The sequence below is a fragment of the Carassius carassius genome, chromosome 48 (genome assembly GCF_963082965.1).
Source record: "Carassius carassius chromosome 48, fCarCar2.1, whole genome shotgun sequence".
NCBI classification, from domain to species: Eukaryota; Metazoa; Chordata; class Actinopteri; order Cypriniformes; family Cyprinidae; genus Carassius; species Carassius carassius.
Genome location: NC_081802.1, coordinates 16,389,973 through 16,417,933, shown reverse-complemented (window position 1 = coordinate 16,417,933; position 27,961 = coordinate 16,389,973). Strand labels below are relative to the sequence as shown.

General features: G+C 35.8%; 1 protein-coding gene across 1 annotated transcript in view; it reads right to left on the bottom strand.

Moving 5' to 3' along the window:
- The window catches only part of grip2b (glutamate receptor interacting protein 2b), a 125,422-nt gene that overhangs the window by 13,911 nt on the left and 83,550 nt on the right, over positions 1-27,961 (bottom strand). The window contains exons 2-14 of the mRNA XM_059543777.1: positions 25,551-25,631; positions 23,847-23,979; positions 21,995-22,140; positions 20,307-20,393; positions 20,083-20,158; positions 18,133-18,278; positions 16,300-16,447; positions 15,607-15,776; positions 8,466-8,606; positions 7,323-7,475; positions 5,969-6,158; positions 1,715-1,860; positions 1,470-1,550 (exon numbers count right to left, since the gene is read on the bottom strand). Of these exons, the coding sequence (XP_059399760.1) occupies positions 1,470-1,550; positions 1,715-1,860; positions 5,969-6,158; positions 7,323-7,475; positions 8,466-8,606; positions 15,607-15,776; positions 16,300-16,447; positions 18,133-18,278; positions 20,083-20,158; positions 20,307-20,393; positions 21,995-22,140; positions 23,847-23,979; positions 25,551-25,631 (1,698 nt within the window). The remainder of the gene's footprint in view (positions 1-1,469; positions 1,551-1,714; positions 1,861-5,968; positions 6,159-7,322; positions 7,476-8,465; positions 8,607-15,606; positions 15,777-16,299; positions 16,448-18,132; positions 18,279-20,082; positions 20,159-20,306; positions 20,394-21,994; positions 22,141-23,846; positions 23,980-25,550; positions 25,632-27,961) is intronic.

Sequence of the window (27,961 nt, the reverse complement as noted above, 5' to 3'; positions counted from 1 at the left end):
TTATATGTTGAAGCCAATATGAAATATTAGCATACTGCCTGCCCACTTGTTGGTATTTTCTCATTGGTCTGAATGAAACTGCAAAGTCATTCTTTGACACTAGGTGGCGCTTTTGGATCGGGAAAATAGCTGTTTCCTTGGTAACGCTGTAAACACTGCTTTATCAGGCATCACAGACGAGATGAAATGAAAATGAGACAAGTCGGACCAATCACCACAGATTAGCATCACGCAAAGAAGGGGTTTGGAAAAATGAATTGTTAAATAAATCACTTGTGAGTGGTTGAGCAAGTAAGGTAAAAACTGCATATTATAAGACAATGAAAGTGTTTTCACATTGCATGCATAAATATGAATCTTTCATTACCCATAAAATGAGCACTTTAATACCAAATTAAATAGAGTGCCTGTTGCATCTTCAACACCTCGCTTTGTTTTATAGGCGAACTGAAGGGGTCTAAAAGATTTTTAGTTTTAGCCAACAACTCTTCTTTTATAAATTTCTCAAAACATTTCATTATAAGAGATGTTAGTGCTATTGCCTTAAAATCATTTAGCGTTACAGCATTTGCAGTTTTTGGCACAGGCACCACAGTAGCCTGTTTCCACAATTTAAGGACTCTCTGGAGAGCAAAAGACCTCTAAAAAAATATAACAAAAGACTGGTACCAGTTGCTCAGTGCAAGCCTTAATTAATCGCCCTCCGATGTTGTCTGGCCCAGAGTTTTTTCACATATTACAACCCTTAATTATAAACCTTAATTACAGCGGATTTATCCAAAAAATTATTACAGTCACCACCACAGCTCATTTTAAATTTAGCAACAGACTTCTATACAGCTTTAATTGATTTAACTGCAGTTTGTGCACAACACTCCCAAGGGTCTCTGCTGCATTAGCCCTTGGATGAATATAAACCACGGCAAAGAAAAGTTGTGGGAATTCAGGAGGAAGGTACTGTGGTTAGAGAGTATTTTAATGTCTTTAGTACACACACTCTCTCTCACACAGTAACAGAACTTCACTATTTGTGGTTAATATATAGGCAAACACCACCTCCTTTTCCCCCGTAACTCCAGGGCAATGGTCAGTACGAAAAGGGACGCCAAACCCATCAATAATTACAGAATTATCAGGGTCACTGTCTTTTAGCCATGTCTCAGTAAAAGCCAGAATACAAGCATCCTTATAACTAATTGTGTTGTGTGGCTATAATTATAATTAGTGACTTCATTAGTGAACCAGACCTTTACTATCCAAATAATCAGGAAACATCCCATGGGTGAAGGTGGCAAGTGCGGATAACCTTAAATTAATTTGCAGGTAACTGTGACAAAAGATAACTAAAAGTTATGATGCCTGAGTGGACAAGTTTTTTTTTTTCTAAGTGGGCAGTTAAAATATGCTGCAATGTTAACCAAGCTAAGTGAAGAAGATTAGCAGACCCTTGATGTCAAAACTAAACATACCACTGATTGTGATTCCCAGTTCCACTCCTCTTTTCTTCTGCAACTTCACATGAAATGTTCCACTGCTAGGCACAACAGATTCTGGCCATATAACAAAAACAGTATTATGATGAAGTACAAATACAAGTGTGATTTTTCATTAAATAGAAATAAAAACTGAAAACAAAGCAAGAAATTTATGTCTTAAGAGCTCTTTGTGGAAAAGGTAGAAATTAACGTTTTAATAAATGGGAAACCTCACTAACCTGCCACATCAAACTCAATCTCTAGCGTGACCTTATTGGCCAGAGCAGCATCTCGGAGCAGCTGATTGGCCTCTTCCAGCGTTCCATCTTCTGTAGGAATTCCGTTGATGGATAAAACTCTGTCTCCAACCTGGAGAAGCCCACACCTGCCAATCAAAATAAGATAGAAGGACTTAAAGGCTATAGAAGTTGTCATTTCATGTTCCCATCCTCAGTCTGAGCACTTCTTAAAAGGACACCCAAAACTGAAACTTCTGTAATCATTTTCTCAACCTCAAGTTGTTTCCAAACCTGTATGAGTTTCTTTCTTCTGTTGAACACACAAAAAGGTATTTTTAAAAATGTTGGTAACCAAACAGTTGCTGGTAGCCACAAAAAATAAATAAATATATGTATATATATATATATATAAATATATGTATATATATATATATATATATATATATATATATATATATATATATATATATATATATATATATATATATATATATATATATATATTTTTTTTTTTTTTTTTTTTTTTTTTTTTTCAATGCTATGGAAGTCAATGGCTACTATTGAAAATACTAGCTGGAACTAACTAGTATTTTCATACTATGGAAGTGAATGGTTACCATCAACTGTTTAGTTACCAACATTCATAAATGATGACAGAATTAAAACTGCCCTTTAAATGGACAGTTCCTGGCCAAAATAATGTGCAATGTGGACCAGATTTCATGCAAGTATTCACAAAAAAAAAAAAAATTTGAACAGAAATGCATGTTTTACAATAATTGTATTTCTTTCTCAGGTTTCTATATGCAAGCCCAGCGTCACTGTGGTAAACCATGTGTGCATGGAAGAGAACAACTGACCTGCATGCCATGACTTCCAGCCCAAACACTACAAATGTCACACACTGCCACCGTACAACACCGTACAACACAGCTCAACACACATTAGATCACTCTCTTCATGCTACAACAATCTCACACCCGGAATGACTCATGCACTGAGCTACAAAACAAACAGAAAAAGACACATTTATAAATCTAAATATAATTACAGAGAGTTTATTTAGGGCCTCATCCTGTGACGGCAAATACAGTAAAATGTCGAGCTTGGCTCCATTGAGGCATTTGTTTTTGTTGGGTTTGTTGGCATGTCTTTGTAAAGAGTGTGTGATTGTATCAACTTAGTCTCAGACACTTAAGATTAAATAAAAAAGAATCTCGAATAAAAAGAGACACGTGAGACAGTTGGCATACAGAAAGAAGAGCTATAGTTAGCAAAATGCTAGCCAAATGTTAACAAAAAAGCTGAACTAGCACCTTTGTAGCAATTTAATTCCACATGTTCCTACAATTTCTTCAGACAAATACAAAGAGACCCATGAGACAATTGTTGACATACAGTAAGAGTTTAGAGCTAATTAAAATATTTTGACAAATAGTGGATTAAGCACTTTTGTATCTCAGCTTGGCCAAATGTTAGCAAAACTTAACAAAGCAACTGATGTGACAACTTAGTTTCAGATATTTCTTCTAAAATTCCCTGGGACAAATAAAAAGAGACACAAACAAAACAATTTTTGAGATAAGAGTTTAAAGCTATAGTTTGCAAAATGTTACTGTAAAACTCAGATGTTTCTCCTAAAAGTCCTTTAGTCAAATAAAGAGTCCCAACTGAGACAACTGTTGACATAAAGTACAAGTTTAGAGCTATAAAATCAAACTGGATAGTGTAGAGCAGATCATTTGGTCTCAAAGTTAATTAATGAGATTTTTGATTTAAATCTTTGGTATATTGGCAAATCCAAGAGCGGTTTTAAACATTATGTGATACTCTAGATGTGAGATTGTGAGATTACTGGGGTCTTTTTAACTTGGGTGCATCAGACCCAAGTTAGGATTAGCTTTCCCATTTAATCTCACTGCTGTCTAGGCAAAAGCATTTGAGATGTTAAAGAGATTCTCTTGTCATTTCTATCTTTTTCTTGTCATATCTTGTCCACATGCAGCTTTGGGATACTCTGATCACTGTTTGGTTCATCTTATACCGACCTATAGGCAAAAACTGAAATCACCTAAACCTGTATTAAAAACTTTAAAAAGATGGACTAATGAAGCAGAGCAGGATTTACAAGCTTGTTTTGACCTCACTGATTGGAGTTTTTGAAGATGCTTCCATCAGTCTGGACGAGCTCAAAGTGACTGTAACATCACATATTAGTTTTTGTGAAGACATGTACATTCCTACCAGGACTCATTTAACCTACAACAATGACAAACCATGGTTCACTGCAAAACTCAGGCAGCTCCATCAGGCCAAAGTAGATGCTTACAGGAAGGTGGACAATGTCTTGTTTAAACAGGCCATAAACACACTGGAAAAGGAGATCAGAGTGGCAAAGATGAATTATTCTGAAAAACTAAGGACTCAGTTTCCTTCCAGTGACTCCGCATCAGTGTGGAAATGTCTGATGGAGATCACCAACTACAAGACACCATCCCTCTGCCCTGTGGAGAATCAAAAGTTGGCAAACAATATAAATGAGTTTTACTGCCCGCCTTGAACACCTCTCCACACAACCATTCACACCTCCTTCAGTCCCCCTCTCCCCCATACCTGCAATTCAGATCAGTGAAGACGAGGTGCGCCAGGTCTTCCGAAAGCAGAAAAGGAAAAAAGCACCAGGCCCAGATTGTGTTACTCCAGCCTGTCTGAAATCCTGTGCTGACCAGTAGTCTCCATCTTCACTCAGCTCTTCAACAGATCAGTGGAGCTGTGCGAAGTCCCTTCATGCTTCAAACGCTCCACCATCACCCCCGTCTCAAAGAAATCCAAAATTACAGGACTAAATAACTACAGGCCTGTGGCTGTAATGTCTGTGGTCATGAAGTAATTTGAAAAACTGGTGCTGGCCCACCTGAACAACATAACTGGACCCTTGCTGGATCCTCTTCAGTTTTCCTACAGAGCAAACAGGTCTGTGGACGATGCAGTCAACATGAGCCTGCGTTATGTTCTGCAACATGTAACCAGACCAGGGAATTATTTGAGGATCCTGTTTGTGGATTTCAGCTCAGCTTTCAACACTATCATCCCAACACTCCTCCTGCCCAAACTAACTCAGCTCTCCGTGCCCACCTCCATCTGGCAGTGGATCAACAGCTTCCTGACAGACAGGCAGCAGGCTGGAAAAAGTCACATCCAGCACCCGTATAATCAGCACTGGTGCCCCTCAGGGATGTGTTCTCTCCCCACTGCTCTTCTCCCTCTACACCAATGACTGTACCTCTAAAAGTCCCTTCTGTCAAGCTCCTGAAGTTTGCAGACGACACCACACTCATCTGTCTCATTCAGGACAGTGATGAGTCTGCCTACAGACAGGAGGTTAAAGAGCTGGCTGTCTGCTCAAAACAGCGGAGATGATTGTGGACTTCAGGAGAAACCCCCCTGCACTCCCCCCACTCACCATCATGAACAGCACTGTGACTGCAGTGGAGTCATTCAGGTTCCTGGGCACCACTATCTCTCAGGACCTGAAGTGGGACATTCACATAGACTCCATTGTGAAAAAGGACCAGCAGAGGCTATCCATCCTCCGCCAGTTGAGGAAGTTCAACCTGGCCACAAGAGCTGCTGAAACAGTTCTACTCTACCATCACTGAATCCATCAACACCACTTCAATAACTGTCTGATTCAGCTCAGCTACCAAATCGGACCTCAGAAGACTACAGAGGGTAGTCTGGACTGCTGAGCGAATCACTGGTACAACCATCCTCCCCACTCTCCAAGAACTGTACTCATCCAGAATGAGCAAAAGGGCTAGTAAAATCACTCTGAACCCCTCACATCCAGCACACTCCCTCTTTGAAATGTTGACGTCTGGTCGATGCTACAGAGCTCTGTGCACCAGAACGGCCAGACACAGGAACAGTTTCTTCCCTCAAGTAATCCATCTCATAAACACCCTTCCTAAATATCTCCCTTCCTTTTAAGTGCACAGAGTGTAACAAAGACACATTCCAACTTTCTTAAACTTCGCCGATGTGACTTTCCTACTGAGTGTTGACCCAGATTCAGAGGAGGTATCACATCCAGCTTGATCATTTTCAAGCACCTCTCTCTGAGTCAGTGTATGTTATCTTTATAAGATCTGCTTGCATTTTCAACAGATTCTCAGTTTGTTGTGGCACATAATAGTGTGTTTATATGTGCCTTAGTGTTTAGAGTACATGTTTGAGTTAAAGTTTGGGACGTACCTTTCAGCCGAGCTGTCCGGCTCTATAAAGCGAATAAGAGGGGGTGCAGAGAGGGTCTCTGTCGCAAATATTCCACCTTGCAGCTGAACCCCAAACCCGTTTAGAGGATCTCCTCTCAGAGTGACCTCAGTGGACTCGGTGTGGATTATCTGACCACCAGGACCCACAGAACTTGAGGCTAAAGACACAGCTAAACAGAGAAAAATAGTGTATTATTGGTTTTCATCCATTCAGGGGCTGTTTAAAAACGTGAGACAACGGCCGATGGCATGAAAAAAAAAAACAGAAAAAAACCAGCAAGGTCTAGAAATGCACTTTTTTAAAAGGTAAACTTCTTTTAATTTCTTTTAACTTTTAGCATGTTTTTGGAACATACATCATGTGAGATGTTACAAAATACAGCAGGCATGAGGGCAACGGTCAAATAAATTCTGTGCGAATGGCCTATAAAAGTAAAACTCTATTCCAAAACCTATAAAAATCTATCCAAGATGGAGGAATGCAGTGAGATGTAAGTAAAATTATTTATTCAGTAATGAAGTGTAAAAATTAAAGATTAAAATAAAGTATATACACAACGTTTGCGTGTGATATATATTGTACAACAGTGCTACGTGTTGATAGCTTAGCAACATGTTCACATCTCCAATGGAATTTAATTTTTAATAAATTAAATTTAATAAAAAGTAGAGTAAATGAAGACAATTTGTTCACTGTGTTTTTGAAATTGTGTTGTTAACTTAGCAACATGCTAACATTGTACTATTGCCTAATAGTACCCAGACCATGTTGTTAGCTTAGCAACTTGCTAACTCTGTAAATAAAAGTAGTTTAATTGATAGATAAAAACAGCTAAATTCAATAAAATAGTCAATATAATAGTCAATTTACCCAATATGTTTGTTTATGTATTGTAACCGTGCTTTGAGTGCTTAGCTGTTAGCTTAGCAACATGCTAACATCTAACTACGCAGATAACTAAAATATGTCAAGCAACATATAAAAATAGTTCAGCCTAATTAAAAATAAATTATTTACTCAATATCTGTATGTGCTTAAAAGTCACAATTTTAAGTATTGCTTAAAAAACATGATCCTCCCAAACCTACGTTTAGAACTTAATTTAATGCACCACAAGAGCATTGTTCTTTAGGTTATAAACAAGCTGACATCTAACTCTACTGGAATCAGTTATGTGAATAGTCCTTTCATCAGAAGCCATTTAAAAACAGCCGATGTAGAACTTCACAAATAAGTCACTTAAGAGGAATGTCATGTCATGAAGTGCATTAAGATACTGTTTTAGACCGTGTCAAACAGGAAATATCACAAGAAAACTGATCCAGTCACCTACAGGAGCTCTTGTGCTCTTTTTTCCTTTGTCGTCTCTTTAGCAAAGAATTTCGTGGGCTCATGGGAGGAGCGGCCCGGGGCAGCGTGCTGGAACCCTGGCTGGTCATGCCTGATGTGGTAGTGGACCCAGGAGAGAAGTTAGTGCAGACTACCGCTAGAGAGAAGAGAGAGGAAAAGAGAAAGAAAGTCAAGCGGTGTAACTGCATTTTAAAAACAGTAAATCAAAGAGATGGCAATGGTTCAAGAGACTGAGTGGCTCACTGCAGCTTAATGATCCATATTCTATTGGCCCCTTGCTAGTCTTTGCAAATCTACGCACTAAGCATTTGTTATTTAAGGTACGCTATATTCGATTTGGAGGTAACCGCTGGGAGGTGGATGTCTGGGTTAAGAACAATTTTCCATATAAACGTAATTCTATTTTACATGTAAATGAAGATGGATGACTTCTACAACAGAGGTAGATTTTCTGAAGAAAATGGGAGTTTTTCAGTAAAACAGCATTTCAGTGCAGGGAACCCAGACAAAAAAAAAAGAAAGAAATCTGAGAAAAAATATGAGAAATCTGAGAGGGGAACTTTTCCAATCTTATGCAAACCTCTCAATTGTGTGGACTAGTGGAACTTTAGATTTCATAATTAGTACTTAAAATCTCATAATCTCATAAATCACATAAAAATAAATTTATGTGATTATCTTGCACACGAGTGAAATCTGCAAAGGAAACTTTTTTGCCTTCATGAGAAGAGAAACTTCCAAACCGTGTGGACTACTATTTAAATGACTTTACATCATCTGTGAAATTTTGTGCAAATTTGCATGATCAACTGGAAACACAAGTGAGATTTGCAAAACAAACAACATTTTGCCCTCACATGAAAAAATGTGCAGACTCCTATATAATGACTGGATATTTTCCATGAAATTTTGTGTGGCCAACTTAAACACAAGCAAAATCAGCATGGGGAACTTTTATTTTTTGTTTGCCTTGATGTGAAGTCATAATATATTTAAATGACCAGACATGACTGCAATGCCAAACAATGGTAAGTGTGTTTGCAGTAGTTCAATTGCTTTATGGGAATCCAGTCAAATCACCTTCATAAGGGATGGTAATTGTGTAAAAATGATATAATGCAATTACATTTGCAGTAATCCAGAGAGTTGGATGGGTTACTGGAAGCAGAGGTCCATGTTGATGTCTTACAGTGACCAGGATGTTGAGAAGGGCAGTAGTTCACACAGGGGTCCCAGCAGTGTGGGTGGTCACTTTTCTGAACTTTCACTAAACACACAAAATTAATTACTAAATTGAGGTATTAATCACATGATTCTCAAAATATATATAAATTTTTATGTATAAAATAGATGCACACACATACTCTAAATGGTGTTTTCTTTATATTGTTTTCATAAATCCTAATTTAAACACTAAAAATCCATCATTTGGAGTCTTGAGGGTCTGTTGAAGTCGCATCGGAGTGATAATATCCATCTCTAATACTGGTCTGTGGAAAATGATTGTGCATGCAAAACAATGGGGAAGCTCATCAACAAACAGGCTAATGAAGTCCTGCTGCTAGGGGCAGGCCGTATAATTGAGAGCCTCAGTGGCGTGTATGTGTTTGTTCTCATTTGTTCTGCAGTATCTCCAAGCACTCATAACGCTGTAGGTCTGGCAGGAGCAGAAGACTGAATTTAAAAGAAAAATAAATTGAATAAATTAAACAAGCACCCATGAAACAAGTCATTTGTTATAGGGCAGGGGTTTGCTTTAGGAACCAGATTCTGGACGTCCAGGGATGCCAATGCAAGTCAAAATTGTCTATCATACAAAAGTTTTAGAAAAAAAAATATGAATTATATTAATATTACCATGAACTGCAAAATTATTAATGAGACAGATTTAATATAATGATAATAATTATTACACGGCTCTGTGGAATACTTGATATTGATTGGTCAGTTGCAAAATTCAGAGGTAACAACCAATAAATGCTGACAGCATTTACACAGACTCTTCCGGGTAACTGAAGTTGGCACTAAACTCTTGCTAGCAACAGTTTTTCTTTGTGGAAGCTTTGCATTCGGTTAGCTTATAAAGTATAATAAAATATTTTAACTCGATTCAATATTATGTGTACAGTTATTTAATTATGTCATATTGGTATTCCATACTGGTGGCCTCGCTCTTTCGTCTCTCGTAAGATGTGAAAACACTTATCCCCATAATTAATTATGTGGTGAAATGTTGTGTAATAAGTAGTATGACTGCACTGTTTCCCTTAAATGTCCATCTAGTTAGAATTTGCTGCTTGCCCCTTTCTTCACGGAAGCTTTGTATTCAAATATTTCAACTTAAATCAATATTTTATGTCTAATTATTTACTGATGTGGCAAGTAGCCATGTAATAGGAAGTATACTGTACATCCAGATGGTTGTTACCACAGAATAACCACTTCAGGGTGTTTAGGACCCCGACGTGAAGCGTACTTATGACTTTGTATCACAAATTTGATTGATTTCTAATAACTACAATGTAATATCTCATAAATTGTAACTTTATCTATTGTAATTGGGCTTTTTTTCTCGTAACTGGGAATTTACTTCCTCGTAATTTGTAACAGATTTGTAGTCTGGCATAGCCAGACCTTGAGACTGACGGCTGATGGTCTGGAACTCATGGCAGCATTCATTGGTCAAGGCCCGCCCATGAGGCCATTTGACCGACATGTCAAACAACCAATAGCAGTTCATTTTGTTCAGCGTCACATTTCGTCACCACAATAACAGACCAGTGTGTAAAACTCTTGGATGTATTTGAAAGATTCTATGCCGTGAACTTTAAATACTTCACATACTTATGAAACTCCAATGTTTTGTTGATCCTGGTAAGCGCTCATCTCACAGTTGTAAATACTATGGCTTTCTTCTTTCGTGAGGGGGTTTGGTGTCAAGGCATCTTTGTATCCGGACAGAACGTTAAAGAACGCGACATTATTTCTGACAGTTGCATGCTATTTCTCATTAATTGCAACTTTATTTTTCAATTACGACTATATCATAATTGTGACATTTTTTAAAAATTGCAACCATCTTGTTGTACTTGCGATTTTATATCTATCAATTGTGATTTTAGATGTCATACATAATTGTCACTATTCTTATTTTAAACATTTTTTATTTTTTTTACCACGAAGCAAAAAAATGGATTTCTATAAAGTACGTAAAACTCTATACATGAAAAATACATAAAACACAAAGCCTCTACAGATAACAATTTCCATATCTGAACTTATCACTGAACCTAACATGCTTATAAGACAAATGTGATTCTTTACCCGGCTTGAAAATCCATCTCAAGCTTGTAAATGTGTTTTTAGACATGGTAGCTAGTTTCTAACTGGTTCAAGTTGGTGATTAGCTTGCTTGCTTGCTAGCTGCCTTTATATCTAACTGGCAGCTGGTTGATGGACCAAGTGGTTTACCAGTTTAGACCATCAACAAACCAGTGGCCATGTTTCAACTTGAGATGGATTTTCCAGCAGGGTATTAATAGTGTGAAACGCCCTAACTAAGAAAAATGACATTTAACTACTTAGCCTTACCCTCTTCCATCTCTGGAAAACCATAAGAAGCTTTAAAACACTCGGAGAGATGTGTGTATTTATGTGTGTGGTTACACTTTAAGGTTTTAATGAAGTCTGCTAACTACTTTTTACATTGTTGGTAGATTTCTAAACAAACCTTTAAATTCCTGCACATATTAGCATTCTATTAGCATTATGTTTGTATATTTTTGCCACACAGATTGTGATGAGACATTAAGAAATGACACTTTCGGTCAGATTTTCACTATCCAGGTTAAATACTACTACTTTCTGTTCGTCTCAGCACCAATGAGGCATCTTCTAATGTTTGAGCGCTAAATCCCTCTTCCTTGTGGCTTATGCTAAGCTCGTCAGCTACGTCTCAAAGAAACACAACTCTGTCTCTTGATGTGGGAATTGAGAACACCAGGAATGATGACGGTAAAGTCTCCCACACAGTCTGATGTGACGGAAACTTAATCCGAGTAAGGAGATTACAATACTGCCTTTTTAACACCATGCTATTTATCTAAAATAGGAATTAAACCAGCAGGTGACTGACACTAAGGCTATTAGCAATGGTTTGGGCTGATTTGTTATTACATTGTGTGTAGTTTAATTCTATATTGCAAAATAAAAAATGATATAATGTACAATTAAAAGATTTTTAAAGATGTTTGCTGCGTTCTATCCAAAGTGGGATGTGCAGCATGAGTCAATGACATAAAGCTTTTAATGTATTAGTAAAATTCATTTGATATATTTTGAGATGTAAAATTGAAAATACATGCATAAATAAAAATTAAACAAAAAACCTTTGCATAATCTATTATTTAAAAATATGTACAGTACATGTTCTACTGTTTGAACTTTAGACATTCTAATTAAACATAAATATTTTTTAGATTAAAGAAAGCAAGGTTGCCAAAATATTGTAAAAAAACAAAATAATAATAATTGAACAGGACAAAATATGAACAGGAAGTTATAGTGTGGTCTGTGATATTTCTCATAAAGTCGCAATTATGTAAAATAAAGTCTTAATCAAGAGAAACAATGTTTCAATAATTATAACAACATCAATGTATTGTAATTGCGAATACAGTATCTTGTAACAGTGGCTTCTTTTTTCATGATTGCGACTATTCATAATTGCAACATTATTTCTTGTTATTGCAATAACTATTTAACTGTGATTGCATTTCTCATAAGTGAGACTTTATTTCTCATAATTGCAACTGTTTCATACTTGCCACATTATTTCTCGTAACTGCAACTTTATTATAACTGTTTATTAATTTTTAATTTCCTGCTATTGTGACTAAAGTATCTTGTAACTGCTGTTTAATTTCTCATAACTGCAACTTCATTACGCATTACTGAGACTTTATTTCTCATAATTGTGACATTGTCTCATAATTGCAACTATATCTCATAACTGCAACATGATTGCAGTTGAAAACATGACATTATTTCACATAATTGCGACTACCTAACTGCGACTACTGTGACATTATTACTGACAGTTGCATGTTATTTCTCATAATTGCATCACAGAGATCAATAAATCTATTAAATATAGATCAGCTTGTTACACGTCATGAGTTACAAAAATTCATACTTTTTGTATGAACAAAAAACCTTCCTTGAAAAATGCATTACAATTTTTTTTAAATAAGATGTGCACAAAACCATATAAAACCAATGTGAATACATATATTAAATTTCTAAGAAATTGCACGTTTTAAAAAATTTCCTGGTGATAATGCACACAATAAATGGCAAACATAAGTCTGCCAGCATCAAATCTGTGTAATGTAATATCAGTGTTGCTTTGGATAAAAGTGTTTACCAAATATATAAATGTATTAAAATGTACATATTCTATTATTCCTCACTTTAAATCCCAGGATCTCAAAGATGCCAATCCCAAATGAGGTTGTTTCCAGACATATTTTATTTTTATCCTCTAACTAAGTCGACAACAATATTTGCATATATATATAATCTGAATAAAAAATATAGAAGTTATATGGCAAAATATCAAACTCCATTTATTTTCTGGGTGAAGTTTCTATGTATTACTGACACAGGCTCTGAGAGTGGGCGTCAATTCTTGATTGAAGTCCTGCCGTGGCTGATAGTTCACACTCACAAATATGTTTTTCCATCATTACAGCCTTCCACCTCCTCTCTCGGGTTCCTGAGCACGGCAGGGAATGACCTATATAGAGCCATGTGATATTTCAACAGGACAGATCGGATACTGAAAAACTAAACCACTTTACTTGTCCGTATCCATTAGGGACGTTTGTTCCTGTGCCCAAAAATCTGGTCTTCAAGGCTGTCCTGGCATCATAAACTATGTTTCACAATGTATGAGAGCAATGCATGGAATTCACGAGGTCATCTTGTCGGGTTTAAAGCTTTGGTGGATGTAATTAGCTGCCAGAGGCACAATCATGGTGGCAGAAGTGGGGCAAGAATTGGACTAGATTGAGACTGATGGGCATCTATGGCTCTGGATGCTTGAAAAAAGAACTTCAAAGTCAAAGTAAAAACGACCATCTGAAGTTTAATGTCGTTTGTTGCATCCGTGAAGTCATGCATCTATAGATTATATTAATATGCTCAGTGATAATTTGCTATTGATTAAAATCTGTGTTCCATTCAAAGTGGGATGTGCAATATCGAAGTTTCATCAGAACAGATTTGGAGAAAATTAATGCATTTATGCAATGGATGCTCTCCAGTGAATGGGTGCCATCAGAATGAGAGTCCAAACATAGAATAAAAACAAAACAAATGTAAACAAATATTTCAGTGCATTTTAATAACCGAGGACATCAGGTAATGGACTTTTTTTAATGCAGGAAGTGTTATTATGGATTATGGACTCATATTTTATCCAAAAGTGATGGTTTAAAGTTAAAAACGTCTTAATAATAATTTTTGTTCTTACAAACCCGCAGCTTTTCGCTTCATAAGACATTGATTGAGGGACTGGAGTGCTGAGGATTACTGTGATGATTTTATCAGCTGTTTGGACTCTCATTCTGACGGCACCCATTCAAGTGATGTAATGCTAAATTTCTCCAAATCTTTTCTGAAGAAACAAACTCATCTACATCTTGAAGGGCCCGAGAGTGAGTCAATTTTACAATACCATAGAGTATATCATATTGTAAAATCTTGCAAAATGTCATGTGTCAAAATGTCCTCGATTGTATATTTATGATTTAATAAATCATAATATTTGTCAAATATTTGTAAGTCCAAGCATCTGACGTTTCAACATCTTCTATAATTGAAGTCGTCCAATCACTGAGTGCATCCATGAAGCTGCGCAATTAGAAAATGTTTATGCGCTCAGTGATAATAAGCTCTTGATTAGATTCTCTGAGAACAGCACTGCAAACACTCCAAGATGACAGGCTTTTAGTGCAATGCGCTCTGTACAGTCGGACAGCTGTTCATTTCCTGCATTTGCATATAAACGGGATGAAAATATCCAGCCTGGTTCTTCGTCCACCACGTCTTGGTCTGATGTCGAGCCAATGTCTGTTGGTTGTCTAGGGTGAGCAGGTCTCCGTGATTAAATCTGCCCTGCGGTCTAAAGCTCGTGGGGTGACATCAAGCAGAACGAGAAGCTAATTAAATGAAATGACCAAGCAGTCTCAGCATCCATGTTTTCTTGTCCTCATTTGCGCATCCAAAGAGGATACATGTGAGGTTTATTTCAGTAGAATTAGAGAGATTATTATGACCTCCTTTGGAATAAACAGGGAAACCAAGGGTTGCCATAGACTTTGCAAAAAATACTGTGGCTCAATATGATGGTTTTGAATGATTATCATGATCATTTATCAACGCCCATAATAAAATCGATTTGCTCAATGCAACATAAATCTAGTCTGCCCAAGATAAAAAAAAGTAAATAAAATATTATAAAACTTAGTAAAGTTCTTTTAAATTAAATTGATGTATTCATGTTTTCTTATGAGTTTGTAAAACTTTTTTTTTTCACGACAATTTAACAATTTAAATGTTTGAATGCAATGTGGTGTAACCTTCGATTTATCTTAAATACATGTTATCTTTATTATTTTACCAGGGAAAATGTTTCTCTCTTTTAAGGAATTTTCAACAAATAACTATTAAGTAAAAAGTAATAACAACTGATTAATAATAGAGAACTAGATTGCTCATGACGTCATAAAAGTGAAGCCTCTGCACCGCCATATTGGTATTTCCTAGTATTCCCAAACATTCTATTGAATGAATAGGAAATCGTACGATTTTCATGAGAAAACATGAAATAACAAGTACAAGAAATAATAATAATAATAAAAGATTAATAATTAAATAATGAAATTAATAATAAAATAGCAATAAAAGTACTCTGACCCCCATGACAACAAAATGTAATAATAATTAAAAAAAATCTTACATTATTTAAAAACATTTTCATCATGTTCACAATTTCTTTTTCATGGATTTCAGAATAAATTAACAGATATGGAGAAAAATCATGAGTGTTTGTCTTTATCCCATATTTCATTCACAGACAGTTTTCCAGACATAGTTTAGGTCCATTCCAAGATCAGATTCAACCATCTGCTGAAGAGGTCTTAGATTAAGCCTAATCCATGTCTGGGGAACCACAGCAGTTTCTACATGTTCCCGTCTCTCACCAGTGTCCTGGGGTTTTCCGGGCAGGCGTGTTTGGTGTGCGGGGAGGATCTCTAGTTTGGTCTGATCAGTAGTGCTGGCCAGCAGCTGTGTGGCCTCCAGGACGGAGCAGTGCTCTGTGCTGGTGCCGTCTATAGACAGGATATGATCACCCACGTGTAACGCTCCCGACCTGAGACACAGACAGACAACTGCTAAAACTTTCATAAATGTGGACGTCTCAAAAACAGCACCAAAACTCACCCAAATTACCAGAATAATTCATCTGAACAACAACAAGCATCTTAATAATTATTACAGATAAAAAAAGTAAAAACTAAATAAGAAAAAATAAAATAATTTCAAGAGAATAGTGTAACAAACTATTTTAATACATTAAAAAGTACAATTATGTAAAAAATAGTTAAAGACAAATTTGCATAAAAATAAAATCTGTTGCACAAAAAAAAATCTGTTGTGAGAATGGTTTATGAACAAATTGAGTTGGGTGATTTAAAAACATTGACATAACGTTAGCTTTGTGAACAATTTTTTGATGGTTTAGTAACGGTCTTACAATAATTTAAATTAAAATATACCATTTTGGTTGTTTTTCCAAGCAATTTGCATAAGAAAATTGCTTAAAAGTTGTTTTACAATTTACACAGTAGTCTGGTGTGCTGGTTTTTGTTGAATGAGGCTCGTGGAGTGTGTACCTGTCCACCACACTGCCGGGTTTGATCTTGTCGATGACGATGGCTTGTTTGTTTCTGTGTATGGCAGTGGTCAGAGTGATTCCCAGACTGGCTCCAGGTGCCTTGGCAATCTCCACTAGCAGAGGACCTGAAGCATTTGTCACCGAGTCTGAGGGCAGGTGATAAGGACAGACAAGGACAGCACTGTTATGCTGTTATTTCTAAACGGATCATTTTCTGCACCTTATGGTGTACTCACACTAGGCACGGTCGCCATGAACCGGTCCCGAGTACGATTGTCCCCCCTCCCCACTCCCCCTCTGGCCTGCACTCACATAGGGTTTCAGCATTCGTGCCGGAGCACGCTTACGTCATTATGGTGCGACGGTTTCGGGATAAACAGGAAGAGCGGCGCTCTCTGAACACAATGGAGTCCATCGCTCTGTTTTCTTTGTGGATAATTTTGTGTCGTTTGGTCCACGGTGGTCCACAGCCCTCTCACAGCCTGTTGTTAAACAGATGTGTCGCCTTAGTGGTGCGAAAATTTTCACGTAATCGTGCTGCTCGTATGAGGAGGTTTGCAAGGTACCAGCTGAGCTTTTGGAGCGTCGCAAAACCGTGACGCCACGCATCCTGTTCCGTGCTCGAGCACGGTTAGCGCTCACACTGCATGTCCAACTGAACTGTGCTCTGGCCCACCTCTTCCAAGCGGGCCAGGGCCGGCTAATCGAGCCGCGCCCGGGCACGGTACGGAGCACTCACACTAGTCAAAAGAACCGCACTTTGGTGGTCAAACGCACTCGGGCATGGATCAAACTGGCTAGTGTGAGTACACCCTTACATTCAGTAAAGTATTTTCGGAAGTTTTGAACGCTGAAAGTTTATTTCAGACATCCATGTTCTAGGATATGACCAATTTCACTCTACAATGAGAACAATAGTGGGTTTTATACTAAATGTAGCAAGCATAAATTAACTTAACAGCACTAGTAAAGTTCTGGTTGTTTCTCTTCTGCTCTTGAAGGTCAACAACCTGCTGTTCATCCAGATGAATCAATGAAGATGGTTAAAAAGAGCAAAGACCACTGTAGAAAAGTGATGTGCTTCAGGAAAATTTTGTACAAAAGGACAAACACTCTTGAGTAGTTTGATTATCCCTCATTATGCATTCGGGTCCATTTTGACCCGGAAGAGAGACATAAAAACGTATTAAAAAAACAAACAACAAAATTCAGTAAGGAAACCAAACTTGCTTTAAGACTCTTAAAATACACTTTATTTAATTATTTATTTAATTATTTTTTCTTAGGTAATATCTGGGTATGTATGGAATACCATAAGTGTCAAAAATACTTTTTGTAAAAATATCTATGAAGTTACATCAATGTCAAAAAAACTTTTGTAAAACGTATCTAGCCTTGTTGACAAACATGACTATGAAGGACTACTGATGAACTACTGTAGCATGAATAATTGATCACTTTTTTAATTGGACACTAAAAGTTTATGCAAGTCAAGTAATTTTTTTTATTTAGTTATTTTTTTTGTCTAAAAACGTTTCAGAGTAATATTTATGTTTTGTTTAAAAAAAAATAATATGTAGTTTTCACAAATTGGTGTTTTCAAGCAATCACAAGTAATACATACTATTTTATAAAATTATGATTATTAAGGTCCAAACTGGCCCATAATGTGAAAATAATTCACAGATTTTAAAAGCATTAAGAGGGTAAATTAATTTCCTTTCAAAGTGCAACATACAAAACAAATGGCACGGTAACCCACTGGGACATGTGGAATTTCCATTCTGTCAACATATAAAACAATAGCTTACAGCTAACAATAGTAACTCACCCATGATGGAGACATCGTACTCAATCTGGAGCAGAGCCTCCTGACCACACTGAGTCAGAACAGTAAGAGCATCACTGAGAGTGGCGCTGTGTAAAACCACACCATCCACACTTAAGATCCGATCCCCTGCTTTCAGAGTCCCTTCTCTGTACAAGAACATATGTGGAACATTCACATTTTATTATCAACGAAATGTAGAACACACACACTCCTGTTTAAAAGTTTGGCATAAGCAAGGGTTTTATTTAAATAAATTAATACCTTTATTAAGAAATGATTCATTAAATCGATCAAATTCTTTTATACGGTGATAAAAACAAGCAATTATTCTTAAATAATAGTTTCTGAATTAATCACATCACAGGAATAAATTACATTTTAAAATATAATAAAATCGAAAACAGTTATTGTCATATTTAAACTAATTAAATTGTAACAATTTTTTAAATTCTCTTTTTATTACTGTATTTTTGATCAAATAAATGTGGCATTGGTGAGCATAGTAAAAATATAAATCAAAAATACATTTTAAATGATAAATAAAATAAAATGAACTTTTATATAAATCATATCTATAAATCCAGTATGAATTGGAATACCACATTTTATCATGGCATAAGTTCAGATATATTTTCAATATAATTAATATTAATTCAGTAACACTTTGTAATGAGATTTTATTTGTTACAGTTAATGCATTAACTAACATCAACTAAAAATACATTTTTACAGTATTATCCGTTGTTATTGTAAGTTAATAAAAATGGTAAAGCTAGTTCACATTGCATGTTTAACTTAGGTTAAAAGTACAACGGTTTTATTTATTTTTTTAACTAATATTAATAATAAATGCTTTATTTTATCGTATTTTTCATTGATAGTTCATGTTAACTTATGCAAATGAAACCTTTAGAGTAAGTTTATAAATAATTTTGAATGAATATATTTAAGCTTTCAAAATATTTATTTACTTATTTATTTTTGTTTGCACTTAGTCCACTATACATTGCTTCATTCATCATACTGGATGAATATTTGATATTTTTGAAGGCAACATAACATTGATGCCTTAATACACTGCCTAGATAGTCAGCTTATTTAAAATATTATTGATATTCCACAATAATGATTAATGCTACATGTGAGAGGACCTGTTTGAGAGCACTCTATTTTCTTAACGAAACGTCTGGGGGCCTTCAGGAAAGACAACGCATACAATTTCCACCCGTCAATCAAGGCAGTCTTTGTCTCTAACATCAAATGGGTCTTATTGAAGATGTTCTCTCTGTAGACACATATTTTTATTTATTTTTCTCTTTTGGCAGTTTGCGTGATGCTGATATAAGTAGGGAAAAGTGGTTGGTAAGAGAGGCATGGACAAATCCTAAAACTAAGAATAATAACTAGCCGTCTAAGCTGAGAGGGAAATCTCTGGCCTACTTTCTGGATTTAAATAAAATGCATATAGTGTGTTGGGACATGAAGCTCCAAAACATGGAAGATGACTGCAATAAGAAATGTGCTACTTATACATGTAGTCCATTAAAAGTAAAGTTCAACTAAAAAGTTTTACACCAACAAAATGAATAGTTATGTTTTTAGTAAAGCATGCTGATCAATTAGCCTGCTAAGCTAACATTCTGTCCTGCATTCCCTACTGTTGGCATGCTAATCAATTAGCCTACTAAGCTAACAAATCCAGTGCAAGCTATCTGGCAAATATGTTTTAAAAGCGGTTTTATTCTACATTAGGTTGGTAGCCCCTCGTGGTGGTGACCATTGTGAGATCACATGACCTGCAGAATACGACTCATTTTATCTTGATTCCTCTATAACTGGACACCTTTGATGACTAAAATTATAGACAATGAATTATTGTACAAAATAGCATCAGTGAAAGAAAAAAAATCAAAATAAAATTTGAATGCCTCATTTTGGGTTTTGCATTACCTGTCAGCAGGACCACCTGGTCGGACATGTGTGATCACCAAAGGACGAGATCTGTGCCAGTCCTCATGGGATCCACCTGTTTTAACACACACACACACACACACATAAATCTTTAACATGTAGTTACATCTGCAACTATTGATTTTATTACAAAAAAAAATGTTACAAAAAAAGATTAAAATAAATGAATAAAATAAAATGAGTGGCAACAAACCCAAACTCACCTCGCATAACAAAGCCAAAACTGTTGCCCTCTTTCTGCAAACAGATGTCTATTGTCTTGGAAATAACCCCTGAGGTACTGTCTGGCGCTAAGAGGGACAACAAAGACAGTAGAGAGGCAATAGCATCTCTAAATCAGTACCTTTTACTGGGCCAATGGCCATATCTGCTGGACAATCAAGATAAATAAACCCAGATGCAGACTGACATTCAGCAGAAGGTCAGCCAGAAACACTGAGCTTATAAACCAGGCAATTTATCTGTCATGCAGACTGGCTAACGATCTCAATATATCTCCACACATGCCAAACTGAGCCAATGAGAGACAATCACCTCGATTTATTATAATGAGAGTGCATAGATGAGCAAATTTCAGTGTTGTTAATTTACCTAGAGGTCGATCAAATGTGTGTGTGTGTGTGTGTATATATATATATATATATATATATATATATATATATATATATAGAGAGAGAGAGAGAGAGAGAGAGAGAGAGAGAGAGAGAGAGAGAGAGAGAGAGAGAGAGTGTTCTGGCATGAAACTCTGATGGCGCAGTTCGATACGTCTAACTCAATCTGACGTAATGAAATCATTATCAAATGGCACAGCTGATTAGTTATCTCCTGTATTGAGCAATGAGCTTGTTGCTTAACATTGATATTTATGACTAGAGCTTGCCGTAGCAGTGCAGCTTGTTTCAGAAACCCTCCACCTTCCCCAGAACCACCTGTATAGATCTGCTACGAGGGGATTCATGTATATGGAATGATATTGCGGACATTATTCAAAAGGCATTGCAAATTGTATTTGCAATTGCGTTTTCAATTTGTGGACGCATAAAATGTGACATAATCCAAACGCAAATGCAAATCGCGCATTACCGTTTTCATTTTCGATTAAGTGAACGCACAGTGTCTGCCAAATTTAAAATGGAAATGCAAAGTCCGTTTGCAATTGTGTTTTCCATATCTTACGAGCTATGAGCCTGTCATATTTAAATAGCAATATTAATTACCACATTTGCCTTTTCACTCTCTCTGCACTGTGCATGTAAACTGTCAAAACTCAAATGGAATCGCAATACCTTTTGCATTTGAATTTCCAACGTCTACACGGAAACCTGTCAATCAAGTGACAGGGGTGGGGCCATTTTGCCACATTGGGCGTGTTTGCATTGGTAAGTGAAGATCGTACTAAAATGTACCATGTTTTTACTAGGGTAAATATAAGTTAACGATAGTGTTTATAATTAAGCCACAATAGCCACAAATGTACAGTTGTCTGAGACGTTATGAAATGTTCTTTAATATCATGAACCATAAAATGTAGTCAGTGTTCTGCTATTGTTTATTTTCATAATAGGTAAACACAGGCCACACGTTAAGATGGTCACAGATCTGGCGCTGATTCAGTATAGCTTGGTAGCTCAGTGGTTAGTGACTGTCATCTCTAATGGCATACCGTCTTTTAGCGCGTGTTCAACACACAGTTGAAATTATCAACATGCATCCATGCATTCTGCATTACTGTGTATAAGTATATATACACAACCCCAAGTGGACTTACTGACAAAAAAATTACATTTTCACAATGATATTCAATCATGTGGTCTGAGATTGGCTCAGACTGGAGAACAATAATAGGATCATGCCACAAAACAGGCAAAAGTCAGAATACTCAACTTCCTACCAGGTGAAGGCAGTTCATACTCCACTTCCAACACGACACGCTCGCCGACGTTCTTCAGCAGACTGATGATCTCGTCGTGACGCAGCTTGGTCAGGTTGATGCCATTGACTGACTTGATGTAGTCGCCTACATTGAGCTGATCGCTCCTGAGACAAATCAAAATGTTACTCAATCTGTTACTCAAAATAATGTGTTTGTTCAGTGAGACTTGCTTTGGCAAAGAAAACATTTTTATTTTGTAATTACTGAAAATAGAGTAATTAAACAGTTTAACTAAAATCTGGCACACCATTTTTTGTTGAACAGTGTAAAAGTTGGCTTTTCCAACATTTGATGAAATTAGCTTTGTTAGCATTCAACATTCAATGCAGAGAAATTAACAAGATAACATATGACAGTCTAGAGAAGATTTCCATCAATGGTCAAAAACATAGAAAACAATTATATTTTGAATGGACAGTAAATGCATAGTGAGGAACTCCATATCTGTTGTTGAACACTCCACAGGGAGTATGACTATGCTCATTTAGATGCTAATTAGTCAAATGAATGCTATTCATTGCCTTTTGTCCTCTGAGCATACATAAGCTAGCACAATGATGCCTGACAAAAAAAATGTCATCAGCCCAGATGCGCTCCATAACATGGTCATACCAGCCAAAAGGAAAGAAGAAACGACTGAAGATGGAAAGCTTTCACATCACTGACATGAGTTAATCAAAATGAAGTATGAGGAAAAATATATTTAACAACAATTTATCAAATTCCCATTTTTATTTTTAAAGCTCACAACTTAAGAATGTAACACACAATGTATGTTTACATTCGCAAGCATAAGCATAAATTAGGTTCTTCTATGGTCAGTTTTGTCTTTCAGGTCAGCAACTGTAATGAAAGTAGAACAGTTTGAATCTTGCTAAGCAACTTAGGAATACCAAGCTAATTTATTTATATGTTTAGCTTTTAGCTACCTCAATTTTATTCAATAGCAAAGGTATTTGAAGGTAATTCTCTTGACCACTTTAGTATTGAGGCTTATTACTGCCACAGTAACATAAAATTGCTAATGCTTAACACTTAAGTATGTAACATAATACAACAAGTACTCATTGCCACATTAGCAAGAATTAGCATAAACTGCTGCTATGGTCAGTTTTTCTTTCAGGTCAGCTACTTTCATGGTGGAACAACAGCTTGAATCTTGTTGACCAAGTTAGCTAAAATTAGTTAAAATGTTGATATATTAAGCTTGTTACCTAAATTATTCCTGAATTAAATATATTAGCCTTACAGTTTGCACTAGATACAGGAAGCTAAAATTAAATGCTTTCTGACTCTATTACAATATGTGTCACTGGTTAGCACTTCTGAAAGTTGTATGCGTATTAGCTAACAGTAACAATAAAATGCAATTTTAAGATGTGGCGCATACTACTCAATTGCAGTCATGTTCTAAAAATTTGTCAAAACGCAAGCCTAATGCATCACGGTATGTTCTGCAACATTAGCAAGCATTAGCATGAATAAGATGCATCAACAGTCAGTTTTCTTCTAGCTGCATGTTATCTAATGAAAACATTATTAAAAAATAGACGTTTGTAACAGTAATCGAAGTTAAACATTTTTAAGTTGTACTTGCTAAAATGCAAAAAGTGCATGAACCACATTAGCAAGGATTAGCATACTTCAATTGTAGGTACAAATGTCCACCTAAACTATTTTGTTTGGCTTGCTGTTTTTCTGAGATGTCAGGTGACCACTTTGTCATTCTGTGATTGGCTGATACAGTTAATGAGTTATTTTCTGCATGAATTTGTGAGATTGCATTGATGACTTCAGCTGTAGTCCCCACCTAGCTGCCAGTCCACCCGGCCGCAGGTTGGAGACGCGAGGTTTGCCTTCCTTGTCTGTTCCGCCTGAGATGGTGAGACCTAAAGTGCTTCCCTCCTTCTTAATCAGCTCAACCAGTGTAACCCCACGCAGTTCTTCAGGCCAGAAACACAACATACAAATACACACATATAAGAAACAAAAGTCAGCAGCATGTTATTATGACACTATCACACAGATGGTCTCAGATATTGTATTGGATGTGCAAATGAGCTGCATTTACTCCCATCTAACTAAAGATGAGAAATTTGACAAATTCTCAATATCACGAATGCTTGAGTTTGTTTTCTAATATTATATCCCAAAGAACTTACATCTTCAATTCATGCTGCGACTATATGCATTTTTAAACAGATAAACCAAAAAATGCAATCAGCTAATTTTTTTTAAGCTATGATAATGATTCCTGTAATATAAGTTCTGAAATAGCCTTAATGGATCCGCGTATAACAGATAACGGAAGTGAGAGAAAAGTGTTTATTACCTTTAAAATATGGATATTTTTCTTACAAAACCACATGGGTTCGCTACATGGGGCCTTTATTCATACCCTGGAGCCGTTTTATTATGAATGCTCACGCTTTATTTGACGACTTGTGGACTGTTCACCTGCAGCACCTGCTGACTACAACAATTTAGCTTGGAATAGCCAGGATCATTTTTAATATAACCCGACTGGATACGTCTGAAAGAAGAAAGTCATATACACCTAGGATGCTTCGAGAGCGAGTAAAACACAAGCTAATTTTCAGTTTTTGGGTGAACTAACCCTTTAATCTGCCATTATATATATTGCGGTAACATTTTCTATCAAAGACTAGCTTCGGCTAATGTTTGTATGCAGTTAGCATTTCATTCAATTTAAGTTTGGAGTCAATAAGATTTATGTATGTATGGATGTATTTTTTTTTTTTTTAATGAATAGATTTATTTAGAAAGACGCATTAAATTGACCAAAAAGTAAGACATTAATAATAGTGTTACAAAAGATTCATATTTCAAATAAATGCTGTTATTTTAAATTTTGTATATATAAAGTTATACTATACTCCTTTAGTTTATAAATAATACTCTATATTAAAATATCAAAATATATACACATATTCATATATACAGTACATATATCAAAATGCAGATATAATGTTAAAAAATATACACAAATGCAAAAAATAAAATTTCTTCTAGCACTCGTTTTGAAGGAGGACACATGTAAAGTCACAGTAGGTTTCATAAAAAAAAAGGAGAAAAAAAAATTTATGATATTCAAAAGTCACGTGTAAATTAACCTTTGAAAATGTTTGTTCTGCTTTAAGACGTCAAGATATTGAAACTTTTCCAAAGTCACACATGGAGTTTACTCAGCTAATCCAATTTGTTTTAAAGAAGAAAGAGGTCTCGGATCAGCAAACGCTTCCAGCTAGCAGAATGACTCAGACAGACACTTTGCAAGAACCACAAGAAACATTTGGATAAAGCTGTAACAACACCCACAAACCCCCAGTGTTGTCCATCTCAGACAGCCATCCAAACCAATGTGGCAAGAAGAACTCAAACATCCCCAATGGGGAAAGACAGACACGATCCCTGAGATCAAGGGACGCTGAAGGAGCATTGGGAGGATTTGTGTGGGCACAAACAGACAGCATTGAAAGGGAATCAGGCATACCTGAGATGCTTTGTCTTCTGGATGTGAGCGAGTTGTCTGGCCCCGTCGAGTCCTTGTTCCCCTTAGAGTACGGCCCATCATCTGCAGGTGAGAGACACGAGAAAACAGCCACCGTAAATGTACTGTGAAAAGTATGTCAGCTGTAGTCAAAGAAAGCATGTTCTTTCATATAAAACACTACTAGAGCATGAATCCAATACGAAAACAAGAGTGTGCCTGGGTTATATTTCACCCCCCCAAAAAATTAACAAATACAAATTAATTATGCATATTTACACCCTTTTTTTTACTACATTAATAGAAACACATACATAAATATTATTATTATTATTATTATAACTCAATTATTATTATTATAAATATTAATATTACTTAATATTAATAAAAATATTACTGTTTAATAGTAATATAATTAAATAGAAATGAAGATGTAGAATGTGGTCATATATCCCATTATTATTATTACTATTATAATGAAAATAGCAAAGTAATATCTAAACTATAAATAAACTAATATACAATTTAATAATAAAAATATAATATATGTAGTGTTACATGGGAATATATTATATCTTGACAGACAGACAGACAGATAGATTTGTATTTTTAAAAACAAATATATTAAATCTAAGATTAAATAATATTAAATACGAATCAATTATGCTATAGTTAATTTATAGTTTAGTTATTATATGTTCATAATATTCATAAAATAGATTAGCGATTTGACCTTATTTATACTGTATTATATTCTCTCTCTCTCTCTCTCTCTCTCTCTCTCTCTCTCTCTCTCTCTCTCTCTCGCTAGCATTAATTAAAAAAAAAATTCATATTAAATAGAATGGGATTGTATTATGACCTCTGTATTCATAGACAGATGAACTGTGTCTCTTTGACTGCAGAGAGTATTAGCACCCAGAGACATGCTAATGAGGATTTGTCATTCATTGACAGTAATAATCACAGAAACACAATAATTCTTTACAGAGAACAGTTGTGTCTCAAATGTCTTTCAGATTGTTTTCTGTCAAGCCGAATGCCTGAATGCAATTGCTTCATTTGGAGCAGATAAAATATTCATGAGCAGCATAGTTTTAATTTCTTCAAAGTTTCCAAATTAGGATTTTCCCCTTGTGCACCGGGCTCATCAGCACTACGCGTCTCTGGAGCTTTCTTACGCTTGGTACATTTTACTTCATATTTTGACGCCAGCAGGACAAACACTATTAATGTATTCAGCCGAAAGAAAGGTAACACCTGTTGCAATCATTGTTATGATAATTATAACCTCATAAACTTTCACTTGTGTTCCCTTTAAGTCACATAAAATCTTTAAGGAATAAATCATCTAAATTTAAAAAGTCTGCCGTTTACTCTCCCTTAAATGTCAATCCATTGACATTTATTTATAAACGGGACATAATAGTTGAGTAGTTCTATAAAAATAAAACAACAAAAACAAAACAACAACAAAAAATAACAAATCAAAATAAACAGCAACAAACATAAAATTGAATAAAAACACACACACACACAAAAACATACAAAATTAAATAAAACACCACAACAAAAAACAAAACACATTAAAATTAAACAAAAACTAAGTAAAATAAAACACAGACACACACAAAAATATAAATAATTTTTTTTTTTTGTTTGCTAATATTTAAGCTGCTCTTTTCTAAATAAAGTAAAAAAACAACAACTGGAGATGGCAAGCTCCAAAAAGGACAAAATGTTTGTGGCAGGGGGGGCGTGGTTTAGCAAAGTCTGCAGCGGGAGAGAGAATCAGGAGACGAGTGGTAAGTGAGTGGTTTGGGCGAAAATTATCATCACCTGTTTCTTGTTCTAGTAATTGGCGTGGAGAGAGTATAAAACGCCAGGAGAGTTGGAAGCAAGGGAGAGAGAAACGGACTGCTGACGCAAACCGGAAACCGAAACCGGAAAAAGTAAATCGAAAGTGTTCTGCCGACGTGTCAGCATAAAAGTCACCAGTTGGTGTTTGTGAACTTTAATTTTATATTTGTTAAATAAATACATCAGCAGTCCAGCCGACCCCTTTGTCCACTTCCTTTCCTCCAAACGAACTTGATACAATGTTGTATTATAGAAAAATGTAGTATTGTATCGTAAGACTTAAGACTTAAAGTATTGCACATTTCACTAGATTTAGAACTTGTTTTTTTTTTGTTTGTTTTTTATTATTATATTGAAAAAGAGCAGCTTTAACATTCTACTAAACATCTCCTTTCGTGTTCCACTGAAGAAAGTCAGTCTCTGGGTTTAGAATGACAAGAGGATGAGCAAATCTGGCAGAAAGTAGGAGTGATGGCTCTGAGATACCCTCAACTGACTGAGGTTATGTTGCATGAGGCAGTAAGGGTTTGTTATCAGAAGATTAGTCTCGCGTA